We start from the raw sequence: 23,255 nt of genomic DNA, 5'->3' as shown, positions 1-23,255 counted from the left end.
GAAACACACTCCTTCATGGTACTCTGCCCCGTGAACTCTATTTTCTGTAGTCTCCCTGAACCCCCAGCCCTATTTCCTCAAGAAGGGTAATCTGTGGGCTCTGACTAGGTTTCCCCTCCAAGTATTCAAGTATTCTGTGGCTTGGATACACTCTCAAGGTAGTAAGCTAGGAGCAGTTATAGGGTTCATTTGATTTGTTTTCTCTCTTTCAGGGATCATCATCCTGTTCTACCTGATGGCCCATGTCTGAAAATTATTGTCTCATGTATTTTGTCTAGTTTTTTAATTTGGTCAGTTGGGAGGATAAATCTGGTTCTTTTTACTTCATTTGGGTAGTCAGAAGACCTGAAATTCATATGCACCCAGCAATCAGACTGATATTTTCCAAGGCAGAAGGCAGTCGATTTTACTTTTGTACTGGAACCTTTCAGTGTTTTGGGTTTTTTTTTAACATCTTTATTGGGGTATAATTGCTTTACAATGGTGTGTTAGTTTCTGCTTTATAACAAAGTGAATCAGTTATACATATACATATGTTCCCATATCTCTTCCCTTTCAGTGTTTTTTTATTGGTCTTTTCAGAAATAAAGCTCTGCATGATTTTTGGCCCTTTTGTACCTTTTAAGCCTTAAGTCATAAGTTTTCTTTTACTGATTCTAATCTAGCTTTATTCCTCCTCTTTTCATTTCCCAAACATGCTGCAGACCTTACATTTGTTATTATTCCATTCCCCAGGGTGTGCTTACTCCTTTCTTCACATGTCTAATCATTCTGTACTTTTAGCTTATTTATCACTTCCTTATTAGGGACTTTCCTGACCAAACTATCTGAAACATGACTTCCAACATGTTATTCCATCACGTGATTTTGTAGCACTTGTAAAGGCACTATAATTATCTTTATTTGTTTAATTCTTTATTTCTTTTATTGTACTTATTAATGGCTAATTATCTTATTTGTTTAATATATTTGTTCACTAGAATATAAGCTGTATTGTCTCCTTACCACATAGTAGGCATACATTAAATTTCTGTTGAATACTCTTTATTTAGATAATAAATTTATCCCTATTTTTGTACATAATTTTCATGAATTTTATATTTATCTATAGGAAAAATTAAATTGTTAAACTGGATGGATTTATCTTAATAAGACTTTAAAATTTTTAGCATCATGTCTCTCATTTGTACAAGTAACAATTCTTCCCAACATTTGGTCCCCAACTCAAATGCCACCTGCCTGATTTTTCTCAGTCAAAAGAATTTCTATGTACTATAGTGACAATTTACTGTAGGATAGCACTTTTCACTTTCTAATTTTTTCTTGCCTCTTCTAGGCTATTTCTTGTGAGCAATGACTGTGCACTCTACACTTCTGTATTGCCCACATCTTTTGAGTTAGTGATTATCCTGAGTCTGAATGCTTAAGATACCCTTTTAAAATGATGATTTACATTTTGTAGTATGCTTTCTAACTTACTAAGTGCTTTTAAATTTATTTTCTTATTTAGAGTAATAGAAATTTCTCTGCTGTTAATGGTGTATATTATTGTATACTATAGGTTATGCCTTTTGGTAATAACAGAGTAGCATTTTTCTGCCCAAAATACCAATAAGACCCATATTAAGAAATAATGTAGGATCATGATCTGTGTGCATTCATGGACAAAACATCTCTGTCTCCTTAATACCAAAATGAAATATTTTATCTCTCTGTCCCCAACACATGGCGCACTGCCTAGAACAGAGTAGGTGTACTTGCTCATTAAATATTTAATAAATTAATTATAAATAAAATTGGAACTCAATCAGAGTTTCAGCAGTCTGTGTTTTTTCTAAATTTCTTTGGTACCTCCAATCTCTGGAACAAAACCAACCCCAAGTAAATTTGTAGATAGTCAAAGGCAACAAAATTCATAATACCTTGATTCCTAATTACTTTCCATGATAACTTTGATTCTTTAATACAAGTTGGACATAACTTAGAATTATGATTTATAATAATTTATAATAATTATACATTAGAAGGGAATTTGCAAGCTATCTGGTCTAACATTTTCATCTAATCCATCTTATCTCTTGGCTTTATTACTTACGTATGCATTTGTAGTTATATTGCTCTTCCTTGGGAACTTCAGAGATAGTTTGAGTTCCTTGTTAGGTTGAGAAATATCTGATTTAATGTTCTCATAACAATTTTATTTGACATTTTAATACTAAGGGTAATTATTTTCTCTGAACAGTCTTCAAAGTGTCTTTCTCTGGTTAAATGAAGTGGCATTTATGTACAGTGTTTGCCTAGGTAATTCTCTAGATGTTTTGTTTTTGTTAATAAATATTTTGTTTTGTTAATAAAACAGTAAATTGAACCACATACTAGTTTTTCATGTTGCAGTACTAAACTAAGTGTAGATTATTTTTATACTCACTAAGATATTAGAAGAGGTTATTAACACATTTCCACCCAAAGCAGTATTATTTATTTAAATTTTAAAAATGTAAACATGGTCCATTTAAATGTTAGCAGCTACTCAATATGTTCTGTAAGATTTAACTTCACATGTTTCTAAATGAGAATGCTCTATGCTTTTCTTGATAAATATGTTTTTATTTATCCTGAAGTCCAGAAAATAGAAATTTCCTTACTAGGAGACCTGCTATAGTTGTAGGTGAATATTGTGGAAGCATGGATGAAAGAAGACAGTCAGATTTCATTACTGAAAAAAATTCATTACAACATATTTGGGGAGAAAATAGAAAAAAGTTTTCTAATGAAGATATGAACCAGCCAACCCCAAACCTTCTATCAGATAACTGTGACTCTTTTATTAGTGAAAATATGATCAACTTATTAAACATAGATCAACAGAAGATAAAGAAAACCTTTGACAAGTGTCATTATGACAGTGCAGTCATTAGTTCTGATAAAAACCATTTCACTGATAGATGCATTAGAAGTATTTTTACAGATCCAGAGTTGACTTCTAGTAATTCTACTTTTAATAAATCAAGTTTTCCAGAAAAGTGTCGACCAAACAAGAATTGTCAGAAAGAGTACAACAATAATGAAAGAAATAATTTTAGTACATCTTTTGAGAAGGATTGTTACCCAGCCAGCTCTGAAAAAAAAGGTTGGTGTTATAGATGGAAAGTGTAATAATCTATTGGGGCTTTTTGTTTGTTTGTTTTCAGTTGTAATGAATATCCGTGTGTGTGTGTGTGTGTGTGTGTGTGTGTGTGTGTTTGGGGGAACATGAAATTAAAAATAGAATGACATTCTATTATATGACATTGTGGACCAGTGGCATCCCTCTATATGGGTCATGCTAATAAACTTCAAATTAAAAAATAGAAATCGTCTATGCTAAAGTTTTATTTCAATACATACTTTTATTTTTAAAGGAAAATTTGAAAGTGATTACCAAGAGAAGACATCCCAGAAAAAAAATCAGAAATATTCAGTGAACCATATGTAAGTTTTTAGGTAAATTTGGGGAATGCAAATTGGGATCTAATATAATGCATGTTTAAGGATTAAACTGATACAAAGTGAGGTAGGCATAATGCTGTCTGAGGGTGGGCAGACTGGCCTCAAAAATCAATTGTCAGACCTTGGTAATATCACCCTAGTTGAGAGTTTGGTCCTCATATTCACCAGTGCAAAAATATCTTCTTATCTGAATCATAGTGTTAATTAGATTTGAGAAAACTGACTTATGTGTTCAGGAAATTTATTTACCCACCAGAATGTCAATTTATTAATTTACAATAAGAAATAGGTGACATATATAGGAATGCTTACTGGCATAATTTTCGTACTGAATATTTTCTACCTTTTGGCAGCTTGCCATGGGAAGGTTGCTTGGTTAATATAGAATCAGAACAAGGGAGTAATAGAATTCAAATGTTAATGGCATAAACAAGCATATCAACAATGTATGGGACTGACATTATAGGAAATTAAAGACGACTTGTCGTTTCAGAATATACCTAACTTTCTCAGTAATAATTATGATTTAATCAAATCTTCGTAATTGAAAATCATGAATTAGAATAGATTTTTATTTTGGAAGTACTTTCTTATGGAAATATGTAAAATATCTGTAATACAAAGAATTATTAGATGCCATTTTTATGGCATTGGCACAACAAATTAATTAAAAAATAGATTCACCACATTTAATAAAATCAACAACTTAGGTTCTTTGTTGTCAAACCTCCAAATATTCAGAAACTTATGAATGAAAAACAGGATGTTAAAACTTGAATTTTAAAACATATTTTATGAAAGTGATTTAGAACATGGCTTCCAAACCTGTGTGAAGATCCTCATCACTTGAGGGTTTTTTTTTCCCTAATAAATTTATTTATTATTTATTTTTGGCTGCATTGGGTCTTCATTGCTGCACGTGGGCTTTCTCTAGTTGCGGTGAGCAGGGGCTTCTCTTCGTTGCAGTGCGCAGGCTTCTCATTGTGGTGGCTTCTCTTGTTGCAGAGCATGGACTCTAGGCATGAGGGCTTCAGTAGTTGTGGCTTGTGGGCTCTAAAGCGCAAGCTTAGTAGTTGTGGCGCATGGGTTTAGCTGCTCTGTGGCATGTGGGATCTTCCCAGACCAGGGATTGAACTCATGTCCCCTGCGTTGGCAGGTGGATTCTTAACCACTGCGCCACCAGGGAAGCCCAAGGGATGATTTTAAAATACAAAATATCAAGTTTGACCTACACAAAATAAATAGGCTCCTTAAGATAGAGCTTATGAATCCTTATCTTTTAAAAAACTTCTCTTATAATTCTGATCTTTAACCAACTTTGGGAATCATAATTTAGAACAATAATTTTCAGAGGGAATAAAACACACTCTAATACTGTCTTATTTAAAACCCTTAGGGGTAATATCCCTTTGGAAGAATTGTGTTCTAAGCAATCATGGGACTTTGGAATTGGTGAGGTAAAGTACATCTTACATTATCTTTCCAATTAAGTAAGTTGTATTATCATGTCTTATTTTAGTATTTAAAATTTACTTTGATTTAAGGTTAGCTCTTTCTGAAAATTTTCTTTTTAGGGTAACTTTTTTTAATATATTTTTTTACTCTGGGGAAATTATAGCTTAGATTGAGAAATAAAATTAACAACATTTCAGAAACTGTAATGTGCCTTATTTTAGTCAAACCAATATAGATGCATTTAACGTTCTTTCTCTAAGTCCTATAAAATTTATTCCAAGATGAAATTTCTTTAGGTTTAATTGTGTTACAGGTGAAAATAGTTATATATTTAAAACATATATAAACACTGGTTACCTAAGTTGTAATTCCTGCTCATAATAAGGGTGTATGATTCAGTCATTCAAAAAACAATACACATTCTTTTCAAGAGCGCATGGGACATTCTCTAGGATAGGTCACATACTAGGACACGGAACAATAAACAGTTAAGGAACAAGCACAAAGATGTAAAATATAGCATAAAAAACCCACAAAAGAGAAGGGAGTAAAAAAATGTAGATATTTTAAAATGTGTTTGAAATTAAATGACTATCAGTTTAAAACAAGTACAGTAAGTCCCCTACATATGAACCTTCAAGTTGAGAACATTCAAAGATGCAAATATGCATTCACATGTCCAATCACATAAATTAATTCATGTGTCTGGCATACATTGTTACATATATGTGTCTTCTAAAAGTGGTTGTGCTTTTGTGTACTTTACAGTACGGTATAGAGTATAGTAGTACAGTGTCTTTATTTCAAGCCCAGGCTGTCTGGAAGCAAGTATAAAAGCAGTGGTGATGTAGCAGGTACTGCTAAGAAGCACCAATTGATAACAATAGAATTGAAAGCCGAGAGAAAGGCTGAAGAGAGAAAAGAGGAAGAAGAAGTAACTGAAGAACCAAAGAGATTCACAATGCAGGAAATTTGGTAAGGGGATTTTCTTTATTTGAGGAGGCACTGTTAGTTTTTGAGGCAGAGGACCCGAACTTAGTACATGAAAGTTGCAGCAGCCGTTCAGAATGCAATCCAGTGCTACTGTGTCATCTATGATGAGAAAAAAAGAGCTACTACCCGCCAGAAATCACTGGGTCTTTTGTTCAAGAGGGTAGATAGAATTGAATCCAGCAAGGAACCAGAACTTTTGTCATCAATGTCAGGCATGTGTAAAATTGCAGCTTGCCCTCCATCTCTCATTGCTGATGATCCTTCAGCTCTACCATCTCCCACCTCCTCTCCCTCCTCCAGTCAGTAATTATTCTTGCCTGTTCACTCAATGCCAGCCCCTCTATGCCAGCTGTTGTACTGTACTACTGTACTTTGCAAGGTACTGTACTGTAAGCTTAAAAATATTTTCTTTTGTGTTTGTTTGCTTTTTATGTATTATTTGTGTGAAAAATATTATAAACCTATTACAGTACAGTACTATATAGCTGATTGTGTTAGTTGGGTACCCAAGCTAATGTTGTTGAACTTACAAACAAATTGGACTTATGAACGTGCTCTCAGAACAGAACTCATTCATCTGTAGGGGACTTACTGTAGATATAATTATGGGTCAACATATGTGATCCTCGTGGAAACCACAAGTCAAAAGCCTATAATAGCTACACAAAAAGCAAATAGCAAGGAAACCAAGGAATTACTAAAGAACCTCATGAAACCACAATGCTAGAAACAAAAAGAAAAAATGAACAGAGAAGAACTACAGAAACAACTGGAAAACAAGTGATAAAGTGGCCATAAGTACATACCTATCAATAATTACTTTAAATGTCAGTGTTCAATCAAAATACATAGGGTGGCTGATTGGGTAAAAACCAAGACCCTCAATATGCTGCTTACAGGAGACTTTAGGGCAAAAGACACGTACAGAATAAAAGTGAGGGGATGGAAAATGATATTTCATGCAAATGGAAACAACAAGAAAGTGGGAGTAACAATACTCATATCAGACAAAAGAGACTTCACAACAAACGATATAACAAAAGACAAAGAAGGGTATTATATAATGATAAAGGGATCAAAGAAGAAGAGGATATTATACTTGTTAACATATTTGTACCCAAAACAGGAGCACCTAAATATATAAATCAAATACTAACTCTTAAAGGAAGAAAGGGACAATAATATAATAATAGTAGGGGACTTTAACACCTAACTGACATCAATGGACAGATTATCCATACAGAAAATCAATAAAGGAAGAGTGGTCTTAAGGACACACTAGACCAGTTAAACTTAGTAGATATCTATGGGACAGTACATCCAAAAACAACAGAATACACATTCCTTTCAATTGAACACAGAACATTCTCCAGGATAGATCACATACTAGACCACAAAACAAGCCTCAGCAAATTTAAGAGGATAGAAATTGCATCAAGCATTTTTTTCAGAACACAACTGTATGAAACTAGAAATCAACTACAGAAAGAAAAATGGGAAAAGAACAAACACATGAAGACTAAATGACATGCTACTGAAAAGCAGATGGATCAACAATGAAATCAGAAAGGAAATCAGAAAGTACCTTGAGACAAATAAAAATGGAAACAAAACTTTTCAAAATACATGGGATATTGCAAAGTCAGTTCTAAGAAGGAAGTTTATAGCGATATAGGACTTCCTCAGGAAACAAGAAAAATCTCAAACAGCCTACCACCTAAAAGAATTAGAAAAAGAAAAACAGATCAAAGTCAGCAGAAGGAAGGAAATAATAAAGATCAGAGAGGAAATAGAGATAAAAAACAATGGAGGGCTTCCCTGGTGGTGCAGTGGTTGAGTCCGCCTGCCGATGCAGGGGATACGGGTTCGTGCCCTGGTCTGGGAAGATCCCACATGCCACGGAGCAGCTGGGCCCGTGACCCATGGCCGCTGAGCCTGTGCGTCCAGAGCCTGTGCTCCGCAATGGGAGAGGCCACAACAGTGAGAGGCCCGCGTACCGCAAAAAAAAAAACAAAAAAAAAAAAATGGAAAAGATCAATTAAACTAAGAGCTATTTTTCTGAAAAGATAAACAAAATTGATAAACATTTAGCTGGGTTCACCAAGAAGAAAAGAGAGAAGACTGAAATAAAATAAGAAATGAAACAGGAGAAATAAAAACTGATACCACAGAGATATAAAGAAATTATAAGAGAATTCTCTGAACAGTTATATGCCAGCAAATTGGACAACCTCGAAGAAAGGACAAATTTCTAGAAACATACAGCCTGCCAAGACTGAGTCCAGAAGAAACAACTTTAACAGACCAATCACTAGTAGTGAAATAAAATCTTTAACTTGAAAACTTCCCTACAAATAAAAGTCCAGGGCAAGATGGCTTCACAGGGGAATTTTACCAAACATATGAAGAAGAACTAATATTTATCCTTCTCAAACTATTCCAAAAAGTGGAAGAGTAGGTAACACTCCCCAATTCATTCTACAAGGCCACCATTACACTGATGCCAAAACCAGACAAAGACAGTACGAAAAAGAAAATTACAGGCCAAATATATATATACATATATATATATATATTTTTTTTTTTTTTTTTTTTGCGGTACATGGGCCTCTCACTGTTGTGGCCTCTCCCATTGCGGAGCACAGGCTCTGGATGCACAGGCTCAGCGGCCATGGATCATGGGCCTAGCCGCTCCGCAGCATGTGGGATCTTCCCGGACCGGGGCACAAACCCGTGTCCCCTGCATCGGCAGGTGGACTCTCAACCACTGCGCCACCAGGGAAGCCCAGGCCAAATATTTTTGATGAATATAGACGGCAGAATCCTCAACACAATATTAGCAAGCCAAATCCAACAATATATAAACAGGATCATACACCATAATCAAGTTGGATTCATTCTAGGGTCAAAAGGATGGTTCAACATTTGCAAATCAACCAGTGTGGTATATCACATTAGCAAAAGGAAAGATAAAAATCACATGATCTCAATATATGCAGAAAAAGCATTTGATAAAATTCAACATCCATTCATGGTAAAAACTCTCATCAAAGTGGGTATAGAGGGAAAATATTTCAACATAATAAAGTCTATTTGTGACAAACCTATGGCCAATGTCATACTCAATGGTGAAAAATTGAAAGCCATCTCACTAAATTCAGGAACAAGATAGGGATGTTCACTCGTGCTGCTTTGATTTACCATAGTACTGGAAGCCCTAGCCACAGAAATGAGACAAGAAAAAGAAATGAAAGTTATCCAAATTGGAAGGAAAGAGGTAAAATGGTCATTAGTTGCAGATGACATGATACTTTATATAGAGAACCCTAAAGTCTCACACAAAAACTACTAGAACTAATAAATGAATGCAGCAAGGTAGCAGGATACAAGAGAAAGTTTTTAAAAGTCCCATTTAAAAATCACACCAAAAAGAATAAAATACCTAGGAATAAACTTAAGAAGATGAGAAACCTATACTCTGAAAACTATAAAACATTGATGAAGGAAATTGAACATGATACAAAGAAATGGAAAGGTGTCACATTTGTGGCTTTGAAGAATTAATATTGTTAAAATGGCCATACCACCCAAAGCAATCTATAGATGTCATGTAATCCCTATCAAACACTCACGACATTTTTCACAGGACTAGACCAAATAATCCTAAAATTTATATGGAACCACAGAAGACCCTGAGTTGCCAAAGCACTCGAGAAAAAGAACAAAGCCAGAGGAATTACCCTCTCAGACTTCAGAGAATACAACAAAACTGAAGTATTCAAAACAGCATGGTACTGGCACAAAAACAGACACATAGATAAATGGAACAGAATAGAGAGCCCAGAAAGAAACCCACAGAACTGTGGTAAATTAATCTATGACAGAAGAGGCAAGAATATACAATGGAGAAAAGAAAATCTCTTCAACAAGTGGTGCTGGCCAAACTAGACAGCTACACATAAAATAATGAGATTAGAACATTTCTTCACACCATATTCAAAAATAAACTCAAAATGGTTTAAGACCTAAATATAAGACATGAAACAATAAAACTCCTAGAAGAGAACATAGGCAGAATACCCTTTGACATAAATTGTAGCAACATTTTGGGGGGTTTGTCTCCTAAGGCAAAAGAAATAAAATCAACAATAAATAAATGGGACCTAATTAAATTTAAAAGCTTTTCCACAGCGAATAAAACCATCGGCAAAATGAAAAGCCAACCAGCAGAATGGGAGAAAATATTTAGAAATGATGCAATCAACAAGGGATTAATATCAAAAAATACATAAACAGCTCATACAACTCAATATCAAAAAAACCAAATAACCAATCAAAAAATGATCAAAGACCTGAACAGACTTTTTCTTCAAAGAAAACATACAGATGGCCAACAGGCCCATGAAAAGATGCTCAACATCACTAATTATTAGAGAAATGCAAATCAAAACAGCAATGAGATATCACCTCACAACTGTCAGAATGGCTATCATCAAAAAGTCTACAAATAACAAGTGTTAGAGAGGATGGGGAGAAAAGGGGACACTTGTACACTGTTGGTGAGAATGTAAATTGGTGCAGCCACTATGGAAAACAGTATGGGAGTTCTTTAAAAAACTAAGAATAGAGTTAACATATGATCCAGCAATCCCACTTTAGTATATATATCAGGAGAAAAAGAAAACACTAACTTGCAGTTACATGTGCCCCAAAATTTATAGCAGCACTATTTATACTAGCCAAGACATGGAAGCAACCCTAGTGCCCATCAACAAAGTAATGTATAAAGAAGATGTGGGAGATAAACACACACACACACACACACACACACACACACACAAAATGGAACATTACTTAGCCATTTGCAGCAATGTTGATGACCCTATGGTCCTAGAAGATATTATGCTTTCTGAAATAAGTCAGGCAGAGAAAGAAAAATAGTGTATGATATCATTTATGTGTAGAATCTAAAACATAATACATATGAATGCATATGCAAAACAGAAATAGACTCACAGATATAGCAAACAAATTTGTGGATACCAGTGGGGATAGGAAAGCAGGGAGGAACAAATTAGGGGTGTGGGGTTAATAGATACAAACGACTAAGTATAAAATAGATAAGCAACAAGGATGTATTGTATAGCACTGGTAATTAGCACAATTATCTTGTAATAACTTATAATGGAGTATAATCTGCAAAAATACTGAATTACTATGCTATACACCTAATCTAAATAATATTGTAAATCAACTATATTTCCATTAAAAACTGCTTTCCAAGATTCTGTTAGATTTCAGTAATTAATACAGTAAATAAAATCGGAATAAAACTGAATTATGTATTAATTTTCCTTCTGTTTGATAATCAGTGAAAATAAATATTGTTTACCATCAAAAGAGAGAGAGAGAATGAGCTGCTAGAGAGATTTGGGAGTACTCAAAGAAAGGTGTCATAGGAAAGAAAAATGGGAGAGATTTTTAAGGAAGGGAATGTGGTCAGTAATATTAGATGCTATCCTGTTACTCCTTTAAATAACTCATATTTTCTAAATAAGAATAATATAGATATATCCTCTTAAAGAACGAATCATGAGCAGGTTAGAATCCTTAAAAAACAATCTCTACATCTATGGCAGCTTGAATGTGTCTAGAGCAAGTCAGAAAAGAAAGTAAGCTCACTGGTAGAACCTGAAGGGTATCAGGTGCTATGAGTTCTTTAGGTAGAGCAGCCATCAGCTTTTAATTTGTGATGCCTAGACAGGGCTAAAGGCATAGTGGAACCCTGGCTAAAATCTTAAATTTTACAAGAGAGACCAAGGCAGGAGTCACAATAAGAGAGGAAGAAAAGGATTGGAGCAGTAGAGGAGCTGAGCTATACCTGCCTACTGGTTGGGAAACTTTGGGACAGGTAATTCCTACTGAGGCAGAATTAATGAAGAGATAGCAAACAAGCAAACCAAACCCCAAAATCAAACCAAACAAAAACTCCTCTTGGATGGCAGATAGTAGGGTATGGGTAATTAGGGGTGTTCCAAGATCCTTTGTTGGATGTGGAATGGAATAGGAAAGAAGAACATCTTGGAGGATATAATAATTTTTTTTTCCGGTTTTCCCAATGAGTTTTATTTGGGCAGACCTGGGGACAGGGAGGGCCTGCGTCTAAAAGAAGGTGTTGGGCCTCTTAGTGGTGAGGTGTGGCTTGTGCTGGCAACAGAGAACCCTGTAGGGCAGTGGGAACTTGATCTTGGAGTCGTGGAACTGCTTGACTGCTGGTCGACAGCACTTGCTGGCTGCAATCTCTTCTGTTTTTGTGATCTGGATCGAGTGGGCCCAGGCGCGGTGCCAGGTGCCCATGTCTTGGTAGCACTGGGTGACCGCACTGGCTGTGGTCAGGTCCCGGTACTCTCAGTGCTGCGGAAGTCATAGCGCAACCAGAAGCCAAAGTTCTTCACCCGCAGGGGAGATTTCTCCAACACCTGTCTGCAGTAGACAATTTCCCCTGAATACTCTCATCTTCTTCAGCTGAGACACAAAGTACCAGAAACAGGACTTGGCAACATGATTAGGTGCAAAGATGCACATGCAGTAGAGGGGAGACATGCCGCATTTGGGGGTCAGCAGGCAGTGCCCCACCACCTTGTATTCTGGAAGTGTGCCCGAGGCCTTCATGGTGTTCTATACGTGCTTGCTGCCACCCTCAAAAAGGAAACTACTTTATTATTTTTATGGAGGTATAACTGAATATAACAGTTATTTAAAGTGTACTACATAGTGATTTGATATGTGTACCCACTGTGAAAAGATCGCCACAATAAGTCTAGTTAACATGGATCACCACACAGTTACAAATTCTTTTTCTTTGGATGAGAAATTTTAAGATATACTCTCTAGAAACTTTCAAATATAAAATACAGTATTATTAACTATAGTCGCCATCCTGTACGTTACATCACCAGGACTTATTTATTTTATAATCGTAAGTTTCTACATTTTTACCACATTCGCTAATTTTGCCCATACCCCACCCCCCGACTCTAGGAACCACTAATCTATTCTATTTATGATTTTTTTTCAGATTACATGTATAAGTGAGATCATATGGTATTTTTCTTTCTCTGCCTGACTTATTTCACTTAGCATGGTGCCCTCAAGGTCCATCCATGTTGTTGCAGTTGGCAGGATTTCCTTACTTTTTATGGCTGAATAGTATTCCATTGTGTTTGTATATATAGATATATATACCACATCTTCTTTATTCATCCATTGATGGACACGTAGGTTGTTTCCATGTCTTGGCTATTGTAAATAATGATTCAGTGGACATGGTGGTGAGGATAATATTTTTGAGTTAGTGTCTCCTTTTCCTCGGAAAAATACCAGAAGTGGAATTGCTCAATCATATGGTAGTTCTATTTTTAACTTTTTCTTCCAGTTTTATTGAGATATAATTGACATACAGCATGTATGAGTTTAAGGTATACATCATAATGATTTGACTTACATGCGTCATGAAATTATTAGCACAATAAGTACAGTGAACATCCGTCATCTCATACAGATACAAAATTAAAGAAATAGAAAAAAATTCCTTGTGATGAGAACTCAGGATTTACCCTATTTTTAATTTTTTTGAGGAAACCCCATTCTGTTTTTCGGTAGCAGCTGAACAATTTACATTGCCACCAATAGTGCACCTGGGTTCCCTTTTCTCCACATCCTTGCCAAGGCTTGTTTTTGCTTATATTTTTGATGCTAGCTATTCTCACAGATGTGGTTTTGATTTGAATTTCCTTGATGATTCATTTTGTTAAGCATCTTTTTCTGTACCTGTTGGCTGCCTGTAGATCTTCTTTGGAAAAATGTCTGTTCAGGTTGTCTGCCCATTTTTTAGTGGGATTGTTGTTTTTTCACTCTGAGTTATATGAGTTATTTATATATTTTGGCTTATCAGATATATGATTTACAAATATTTTCAGATATATGATATATATATATATCAGATATATGATTTACAAGTATTTTCTTCCATTCAGTAGGTTAGCTTTTCAATTTTTTGATGGCTTCCTCTTCTGTGAAAAGCTTTTCAGTTTGATGTAGTCCCACTTGTTTATATTTGCTTTAGTTGCCTTTGCTTTTGGTGTCAAATTCAGAAAATCATTGCCAAGATGGTTGTCAAAGATTTTGCCACTTGTGTATTTTTCTAGTAGTTTTTTGGTTTCAGGTCTTATATTCAAGTCTTTAATCCATTTTGAGTTAACTTTTATGTATGATATAAGATAGGGGTCCATTTTTCATTCTTTTGTGTGTAGCTGTTCAGTTTTCCCAGCACCGTTTATTGAAAGGACTGTCCTTTCTCCATTGTATATTCCTGGCTCCTTTGTCATAAACTGATTGACCAAATATGTATGGGTTTATTTCTGGGCTTTCTTTTCTGTTCCATTGGTCTATGTGTCTGTTTTTATGTCAATATCATACTGTTTTTATGTCAACATCATACTGTTTTGATTACTATATCTTTAATATTGTTTGAGATTATGAAATATGATGCCTCCAGCTCTGTTCTTTTTTCTCAATATTGTCTTCGCCATTTGGGTTTTGTTGTGGTTCCATACCAATTTTATGATTTTTTTTTTCTATTTCTGTGAAAAATATCATTGGAATTTTCACAGGGATTGCATTGAATATGCAGATGACTCTGACTAGAATGGGCATTTTAACAATATTAATTATTCCAGTTCATTATCATGGACTATCTTTCCATTTATTTGTGTCTTCAATTTCTTTTATTAATGTCCTATAGTTTTCAGCATACAGGTATTTCACCTCTTTGGTTAAACTTATTTCTAGGTATTTTATTCTTTTTGATACAATTGTAATTAAGATTGTCTCCTTAATTTCTTATTCTGATAGTTCATTATTAGTGTATAGAAATGCAACTTATTTTTGCATATGGTTATGTATCCTTTACCCGAGTTTATTGTACAGTTTTTTTGGCAACAGTGGAATCTTTAGCGTTTTCTATATATAATATTGTGTTATAAGCAGATACAGACAATTTTAATTGTTCCTTTCAGTTTAGAATGCTTTTTCTTTCTTTTTCTTTTCTTTTTCTTGTCCATTGACTCTAGCAAATATTACCAATATTATGTTGAATAAAAGTGGTGAGAGTGGGCATCTTTCTCTTGTTCCTGATCTTGGAGAAAAAGCTTTCAACTTTTCATCATTGAATGTGATATTAGCTGTAAGCTTGTCATACATGGCCTTTGTTATGTTGAGGTACATTCTCTTTATACTCTTTTGTTACAAATTTTTAGACATAGATGGATGTGAATTTTTGCAAGTGCTTTTTGTGCATTCATATCAATGATTATATGATTTTTACCCTTCATTTTGTTAATATGGTATATCTCATTGACTGATTTGTGTTATGTTGAACCATCCTTATCCTTGGAATAAATCCTACTTGATCATGCTGTATGATTCTTTTAATGTATTGTTGAATTCAGTTTGTTAATATTTTGTTGAGGATTTTTGAATCTATGTTCATCAGGGTTATTGGCCTGTAATTTTCTTTTCTTGTCTGGTTTTTGTATCAAGGTAATGCTGGTTTTATAAAAGGAGTTTTGAAGTGTTTCCTCATCTTCTGTTTTTTGGAAGAGTTTGAGAAAGATTTATATTAACTTTCTTTAAATATTTGGTAGAATTCATCAGTGAAGTCATTGGTCCTAGACTTGTTTGTTGGGAAGTATTTGATTACTGATTTGTTCTTCTTACTAATTATCAGTCTGTTCATATTTTCTATTTCTTCATGGATTAGTCTTGTAGGTTGTAGTTTCTAGGAATTTTCCATAAATTCTAGGTTGTCCACTTTGTTGGTGTTCAGAGTACTGTCTTATGATCACTTGTATTTCTGTGGTATCAGTTGTAGTGTCTCCTCTTTCATTTATGATTTTATTATTTGAGTCCTCTCTTTTTTTGTTGTTGTTGTGTCTAAATAAGTTTGTTAATTTTGTTTTATCTTTTCAAGAAAGCAGTTCTTAGTTTTATTTATCTTTTCTATTATCTTTTTATTTTCTATTTTATTTATTTCTGCTCTGAAATTTGTTATTTTATTTCATCTACTATGTGTAGGCTCAGTTCATTCTAATTCTAGTTCCTTGAGGTGTAAAGTTACTTTGTTTATTTGAGATCTTTTGTTTATTGATGTAGGCATTTATCACCATGAATTTCCCTTTTAGAACTGTTTTTGCTACATCCCTTAGGCCTTGTTATGTTGTTATTTCCATTTTCATTTGTCTCAAGATATTTTTTTCTCTTTTGATTTCTTCTTTAACCCATGGTTGTTCAGGAGCATTTTGTTTAATCTCCACATGTTTGAATTTTCCAATTTTCCTCTTGTAATTGATTTGTAGTTTAATACCATTGTAGTTGGAAAACATGCTTGATATTATTTCAGTCTTTAAAAAGAATTTGAGACTTGTTTGTTTTTTGATATTGAGCTCCATGAGCTGTTTGTATATTTTGGAGATTAATCATTTGTTGTTTCATTTGCAAATATTTACTCCCATTCTGAGGGTTGTCATTTTGTCTTGTTTATGGTTTCCTTTGCTGTGCAAAAGCTTTTACGTTTAATTAGGTCACATTTGTTTATTTTTATTTTCATTGCCCTAGGAGGTGGGTCAAAAAAGATCTTGCTGTGATTTATGTCAAAGAGCGTTTTTCCTATGCTTTCCTCTAAGAGTTTTATAGTGTCTGGTCTTACATTTAGGTCTTCTATCTGTTTTGAGTTTATTTTTGTGTATGGTGTTAGAGAGTGTTCTAATTTCATTCTTTTACGTGTAGCTGTCCAGTTTTCCCAACACAACTAACTGAAGAGGCTGTCTTTTCTCCATTGTGTGTTCTTGCCTCCTTTGTCATAAATTAGGTCACTATATGTGCATGGGTTTATCTCTGGTCTTTCTATCCTTTGCCATTGATCTATATTTCTGTTTTTGTGCCAGTACCATATTGTCTTGATTACTGTAGCTTTGTAATATAGTTTGAAGTCAGGGAGCCAAATTCCTCCAGCTTCGTTTTTCTTTCTCAAGATTGCTTTGGATATTCAGGGTCTTTTGTGTTTCCACATGAATTGTAAAATTTTTTGGTCTAATTCTGTGAAGAATGCCATTGATAATTTGATAGGGATTGCATTGAATCTGTAGGTTGCTTTGGGTAGTATAGTCATTTTCACAGTATTGAGTCTTCCAATCCAAGAACATGGTATATTTCTCCATCTGTTTATGTCATCTTTGATTTCTTTCATCAGTGTTTTATAGTTTTCTGAGTATAGTTTTTATAGTTTTCTAAGTCTTTCACCTCCTGATGTAGGGTTTTATGTTTTTCTTTTTTTAATACATTGATTGATTGATTTTTGGATGCATTGGGTCTTCGTTGCTGTGTGTGGGCTTTCTCTAGTTGCAGAGAGCGGGGGCTACTCTTCGTTGAGGTGTGCAGGCTTCTCATTATGGTGGATTCTCTTGTTGTGGAGCATGGGCTATAGGTGCACAGGCTTCAGTAGTTGTGGCACATGGGCTCAGTAGTTGTGGCTCACAGGCTTTGTTGCTCTGCGGCATGTAGGATCTTCCTGGAGCAGGGCTCGAACCTATGTCCCCTGCATTGGCAGGTGGATTCTTAACCACTGTACCACCAGGGAAGTCTCCCTTAGGTAGGTTTATTCCTAGGTATTTGATTCTTTTTGTTGCAATGTTAAGTGGGATTGTTCCCTTAATTTCTCTTTCTGATTTTTCATTGCTAGTGTATAGGAAAGCAAGAGATTTCTGTGCATTTATTTTGTATCCTGCAACCTTACCAAATTCATTGATTAGTTCTAGTAGTTTTCTGGTGGCATCTTTAGGATTTTCTATGTATAGTATTTTATCATCTGCAAACAGTGAAAGTTTTACTTCTTCTTTTCCAATTCGTATTCCTTTAATTTCTTTTTCTTCTCTGATTGCCGTGGCTAGGACTTCCAAAACTATGTTGAATAAGAATGGTGATATTGGACATCCTTGTCTTGTTCCTGATCTTAGTGGAAACACTTTCAGTTGGTTACCATTGAGTATGATGTTTGCTGTGGGTTTGTCATGTATGGCCTGTATTATGTTGAGATAGGTTCTGTCTATGCCCACTTTCTGGAGAGTTTTTATCATAACTTGGTGTTGAATTTTGTCAAAAGATCTTTATGCATCTATTGAGATGATCATATGGTTTTTTTTAATTTGTTAATATGGTGTATCAAACTTGTTGTTTTGCATATATTGAAGAATCCCTGGGATAAATCCCACTTGATGTGGTGTATGATCCTATTAATTTGTTTTTGGATTCTGTTTGCTAGTATTTTGTTCAGGATTTTTGCATCTATGTTCATCAGTCATACTGGTCTATAATATTTTGTGTGTGATATCTTTTTTTTTTTTGCGGTACACAGGCCTCTCACTGTTGTGGCCTCTCCCGTTATGGAACACAGGCTCCGGACATGCAGGTTCAGCAGCCATGGCTCACAGGCCTAGCTGCTCCGTGGCATGTGGGATCTTCTCGGACTGGGGCACAAACCTGTGTCCCCTGCATTAGCAGGCAGACTCTCAACCACTGCGCCACCAGGGAAGCCCTGTGATATCTTTTTCTGATTTTGGTATCAGGGTGATGGTGGCTTTGTAGAATGAATTTGGGGGTGTTCCTCCCTCTGCAATATTTTGGAAGAGTTTGAGAAGGATAGGTGTTACGTTTTCTCTAAATGTTTGATAGAATTCGCCTGTGAAGCCATCTGGTCCTGGACTTCTGTTTGTTGGAAGATTTTTAATTACAGTTTAAATTTCATTACTTGTGATACTTTCTGTTTATACTTTCTAATTCTTCCATGTTCAGTCTTGGAAAATTGTAGCTTTCCAAGAATTTGTCCATTTCTTTGTGACTGTCCATTTTATTGGCATATAGTTGTTTGTAGTAGTCTCTTATAATCCTTTGTAGTTTTGTGGTGTTGGTTGTGATTTCTCCTTTTTCATTTCTAATTTTATTGATTTGCGACCTCTCCCTTTTTCTCTTGATGAGTCTGGCCAAGGGTTCAATTTTGTTTATCTTCTCAAAGAATCAGCTTTAGTTTTATTGATCTTTGCTGATGTTTTCTTCGTTTCTGTTTCATTTATTTCTGCTCTGATCTTTATGATTTCTTTCCTTATACTGTCTTGGGTGTTCTTTGTTCTTCTTTCTCTAGTTGCTTTAGGTGTAGGGTAGATTGTTTATTTGAGATTTTTCTTGTTTCTTGAGGTGAAATTGAATTGCTATAAACTTCCCTCTCAGAACTTCTTTTGCTGCATTTCAGAGGTTTTAGGGGGTATGTTTTCGTTTTCATTTGTTTCTGTGTATTTTTTAATTTCTTCTTTGATTTTTCAGTGATATCTTGGTTATTTCATACTGCACTGTTTAGCCTCCATGTATTTGTGTTTTTTATAGTCTTTTTCCTGTAATTGATTTCCAGTCTCATAGCATTGTGGTCAGAAAAGATGCTTGATACAATTTCAATTTTCTTAAATTTTCTGAGGCTTGATTTGTGACCCAAGAAATGTTCCGTTTTCACTTGGGAAGAAAGTGTATTCTACCACTTTTGGGTGGAATGTTCTATAAATAATAATTAAACCTATCTGGTTTATTTTGTCATTTAAACCTTGTGTTTCTGTATTTATTTTCTCTTTGGATGATCTGTCCATTGGTGTAAGTGGGGTGTTAAAGTCCCCTACTATTATTGTATTACTGTCGATTTCCCCTTTCATGGTCGTTAGCGTTTGCCTTCTGTATTGTGGTGCTCCTTTGTTGGGTACATAAACATTTATAATTGTTATATCTTTTTCTTGGATTTATCTCTTGATCATTAGGTAATGTCCTTCCTTATCTCTTGTAACATTCTTTATTTTAAAGTCTATTTTATCTGATATGAGTATTGCTACTCCAGTTTTCTTTTGATTTCCATTTGCATGGAATATCTATTTCCATCCCTTCATTTTCAGTCAGTATGTGTCCCTCGTTCTGAAGTGAAGACAGTATATATATGGGTCTTGTTTTTGTATCCATTCAGCCAGTCTGTATCTTTTGGTTGGGACATTTAATCCATTTACATTCAAGGTAATTACTGATATGTATTTTCCTATTACCATTTTCTTAATTGTTTTGGGTTTGTTTTTGTGGGTCTTTTTCTTCTCTTGTGTTTCCCACCTAGAGAAGTTTCTTTAACATTTGTGGTTAAATGGTTTGGTGGTGCTGAATTCTATTAGCTTTTTCTTGTCCTAAAAGCTTTTGACTTCTCCATTGAATCTGAATGAGATCCTTGCTGGGTAGATTAATATTGGTTGTAGGTTATTCTTTTTCATCACTTTAAGTATATCCTGCCACTCCCTCTGGCCTGCAGAGTTTCTGCTAAAAAATCAGCTGATAACCTTATGGGGACTCCTTTGTATGTTATTTTTTGTTTTTCCCTTGCTGCTTTTAATATTTTTTTCCTTGAATTTAATTTTTGTTAGATTGATTAATATGTGTCTTAGTGTGTTTGCCCTAGGGTGTATCCTTTATGGGACTCTCTGTGCTTCCTGGACTTGGGTGACTATTTCCTTTCCCATATTAGGGAAGTTTTCCACCATAAGCTCTTCAAATATTTTCTCAGACCCTTTGTTTTTCTCTTCTTCTTCTGGGACCCCTATAATTCAAATGTTGGTGTGTTTAGTGTTGCCCCAGAGGTCTCTGAGATTGTCTTCAATTCTTTTCATTCTTTTTTCGTTATTCTGCTTCTCGGCAGTTATTTCCACCATTTTGTCTTCCAGCTCACTTATTTGTTCTTCTGCCTTGGTTATTCATTTCTTCCAGTGTATTTTTCATTTCAATTATTGTGTTGCTCATCTCTGTTTGTTTGTTCTTTAGTTCTTCTAGATCTTTGTTAAACATTTTTTGTGTTTTCTCAATCCGTGCCTCCATTCTATTTCTGAGATTCTGGATCATCTTTACTATCATTACTTTGAATTATTTTTCAGGTAGATTCCCTATTTTCTCTTCATTTATTGGTCCTGTAAGTTTTTACTTTGCTCCTTCATCTGTGACATATTTTTTTGCCATCTCATTTTTTTTTTCTTTATGGGTGGGATTGTGTTCCTATCTTAGTGGTTGTTTGGCCTGAGGCTTCCAACAGTGGAGTGTGTAGGCTGTTGAGTAGAGCTAAGTCTTGGTGCAGAGATGAGACCTCTGGGAGACCTCACTCCAATGAATATTCCCTGGGGTCTGAGGTTCTCTGTTAGTCCAGTGGTTTGGACTCAGAGCTCCCATCACAGGAGCTTCAGCCCAACCCCTGACTAGTGAACCAAGATCCTTTTAGAGGAATGATATGCATCCAAATTTTAAGCCTCTCTGTCCAGAAGTTCCTTAACTTCAGTCAAGTTCTTTAATCTGGAGAACCACTTGCCAGGCGCTTCCCAGACCCCCTCTCTGTGACCGCCAAACTTCTTTTTCCTCCAGACCCTTTAAACTGCCTCTAGGTATTTTTCTGATTTCCTCTTTCCATTGGTTGTTTAGTAGGATATTGTTTAGCCTCTATGTGTTTGTGTTTTTTTACAGTTTTTTTCTTTTAGTTGATTTCTAATCTCATAGTGCTGTGGTCAGAAAAGATGCTTGATATGATTTCAATTTTCTTAAATTTCCTGAGGCTCACTTTGTGGCCCAGTGATCAGTTCTGGAGAATGTTTCATGTGCACTTGAGAGGAATGTGTATTCTTCTGCTTTTGGATGGGATGCTCTGTAAATATCATTTAAGTCCACTTGGTCTAATGTGTCATTTAAGGCCTGTGTTTCCTTATTGATTTTCTGTCTGAATGATCTGTCCACTGATGAAATTGGGGTGTTAAAGTCCCCCACTAATATTGTGTTCCTGTCGATTTCTCCCTTTATGGCTGTTAATATTTGTCTTATATATTGAGGTGCTCTTATTTGGGTGCATATATATTTACGATTGTTATATCTTCTTCTTGGATTGTTCCCTTGATCATTATGTAATGTCTTTCTTTGTCTCTTGTAAAGTCTTTATTTTAAAATGTATTTTGTCTGATATGAGTATTGTGACTCCAGCTTTCTTTCGATTTTCATTTGCATGGAACACTTTTTCCATCCCCTAATTTTCAGTCTGTATGTGTCCCTAGATCTGAATTGGGTCTCTTGTAGACAGAAGATATATGGGTCTTGTTTTCATATCTGTTCAGCCAGTCTCTGTCTTTTGGATGGAGCAATTAATCTGTTTACATTTAAAGTAATTATTGATATATATGTATTTATTGCCATTTTGTTAATTGTTTTGTGTTTGTTTTTATTGGTCTTTTTTCTTCCCTTCCTCTTTCATTCTCTTCTCTTGTGATTTGATGACTAACTTTAGTGTTGTGTTTGCATTGCTTATTCTGCTTTATGTGTGTATCTATTGTAGATTTTCAGTTTGCAGTTACCATGGGGTTTTGATATATCAGTCTATATATAAGCAAGATTGTTTTAAGTTGCTTGTCTTTTCATTTCAAATGCCTTTCCAATATCCTGCATTTGTGCTCTCCTCTTCTCACAATTGCTGGTTTTGATACCATATTTTGTACGGATGATTTCCTACATTTACTGTTTGTTTGCCTTTACCAGTGAGCTTTTCCATTAGTAATTTTCCCATTTTTAGTTGTGGCTTTTTCTTTTCTGCTTAGAGAAGTTCCTTTAGCATTTGTTGCAAAGCTCGTCTGGTGGTGCTGAATTCTCTTAGCTTTTGCTTCTCCGTAAAGCTTTTGATTTCTCCATTGAATCTGAATTAAAGCCTTGCTCAGTAGAGTATTCTTGGTTGTAGGTTTTTCCCTTTCATCACTTTAATATATTGTGCCACTCCCTTCTCGCCTGCAGAATTTCTGCTGAGAAATCAGCTGTTAACCTTATGGGAGTTCCCTTCTATGTGTTGCTTTTCCCTTGTTGCTTTTAGTATTTTTTCTTTATCTTTAATTTTTGTCAATTTGATTACTGCGTGTCTCGGCATGTTTCTCCTTGGGTTTATCCTGCCCAGGACTCTCTGTGCTTCCTGGACTTGGGTGGCTATTTCCTTTCCCACGTTAATGAAGTTTTCGACTATAATCTCTTCAAATATTTTCTCGGGTCCTTTCTCTCTCTCTTCTCCTTCTGGGACCCCTGTAATGCAAATGTTGGTGCATTTAATGTTGTCCCAGAGATCTCTTTGGCAGTCTTCATTTCTTCTCATTCTTTTTTCTTTATTCTGTTCTGCAGCAGTG

The 23,255-nt window shown here is 35.1% G+C and overlaps 1 protein-coding gene and 1 pseudogene across 1 annotated transcript in view; one reads left to right on the top strand and one right to left on the bottom strand.

Moving 5' to 3' along the window:
- REDIC1 (regulator of DNA class I crossover intermediates 1) overlaps nucleotides 1–23,255 on the top strand; it is a 70,922-nt gene that overhangs the window by 28,770 nt on the left and 18,897 nt on the right. Inside the window, 3 exon segments of the mRNA XM_030835004.2 lie at nucleotides 2,622–3,130; nucleotides 3,402–3,471; nucleotides 4,886–4,946. Of these exon segments, the coding sequence (XP_030690864.1) occupies nucleotides 2,622–3,130; nucleotides 3,402–3,471; nucleotides 4,886–4,946 (640 nt within the window).
- On the bottom strand, nucleotides 12,100–12,609 carry LOC115841261 (large ribosomal subunit protein eL20 pseudogene; annotated as a pseudogene).

This window comes from Globicephala melas, chromosome 10 (assembly GCF_963455315.2).
Source record: "Globicephala melas chromosome 10, mGloMel1.2, whole genome shotgun sequence".
Classification (NCBI taxonomy): Eukaryota; Metazoa; Chordata; class Mammalia; order Artiodactyla; family Delphinidae; genus Globicephala; species Globicephala melas.
The sequence above is the reverse complement of the archived record's forward strand: the minus strand, read 5'-3'. Positions and strand labels throughout refer to the sequence as shown.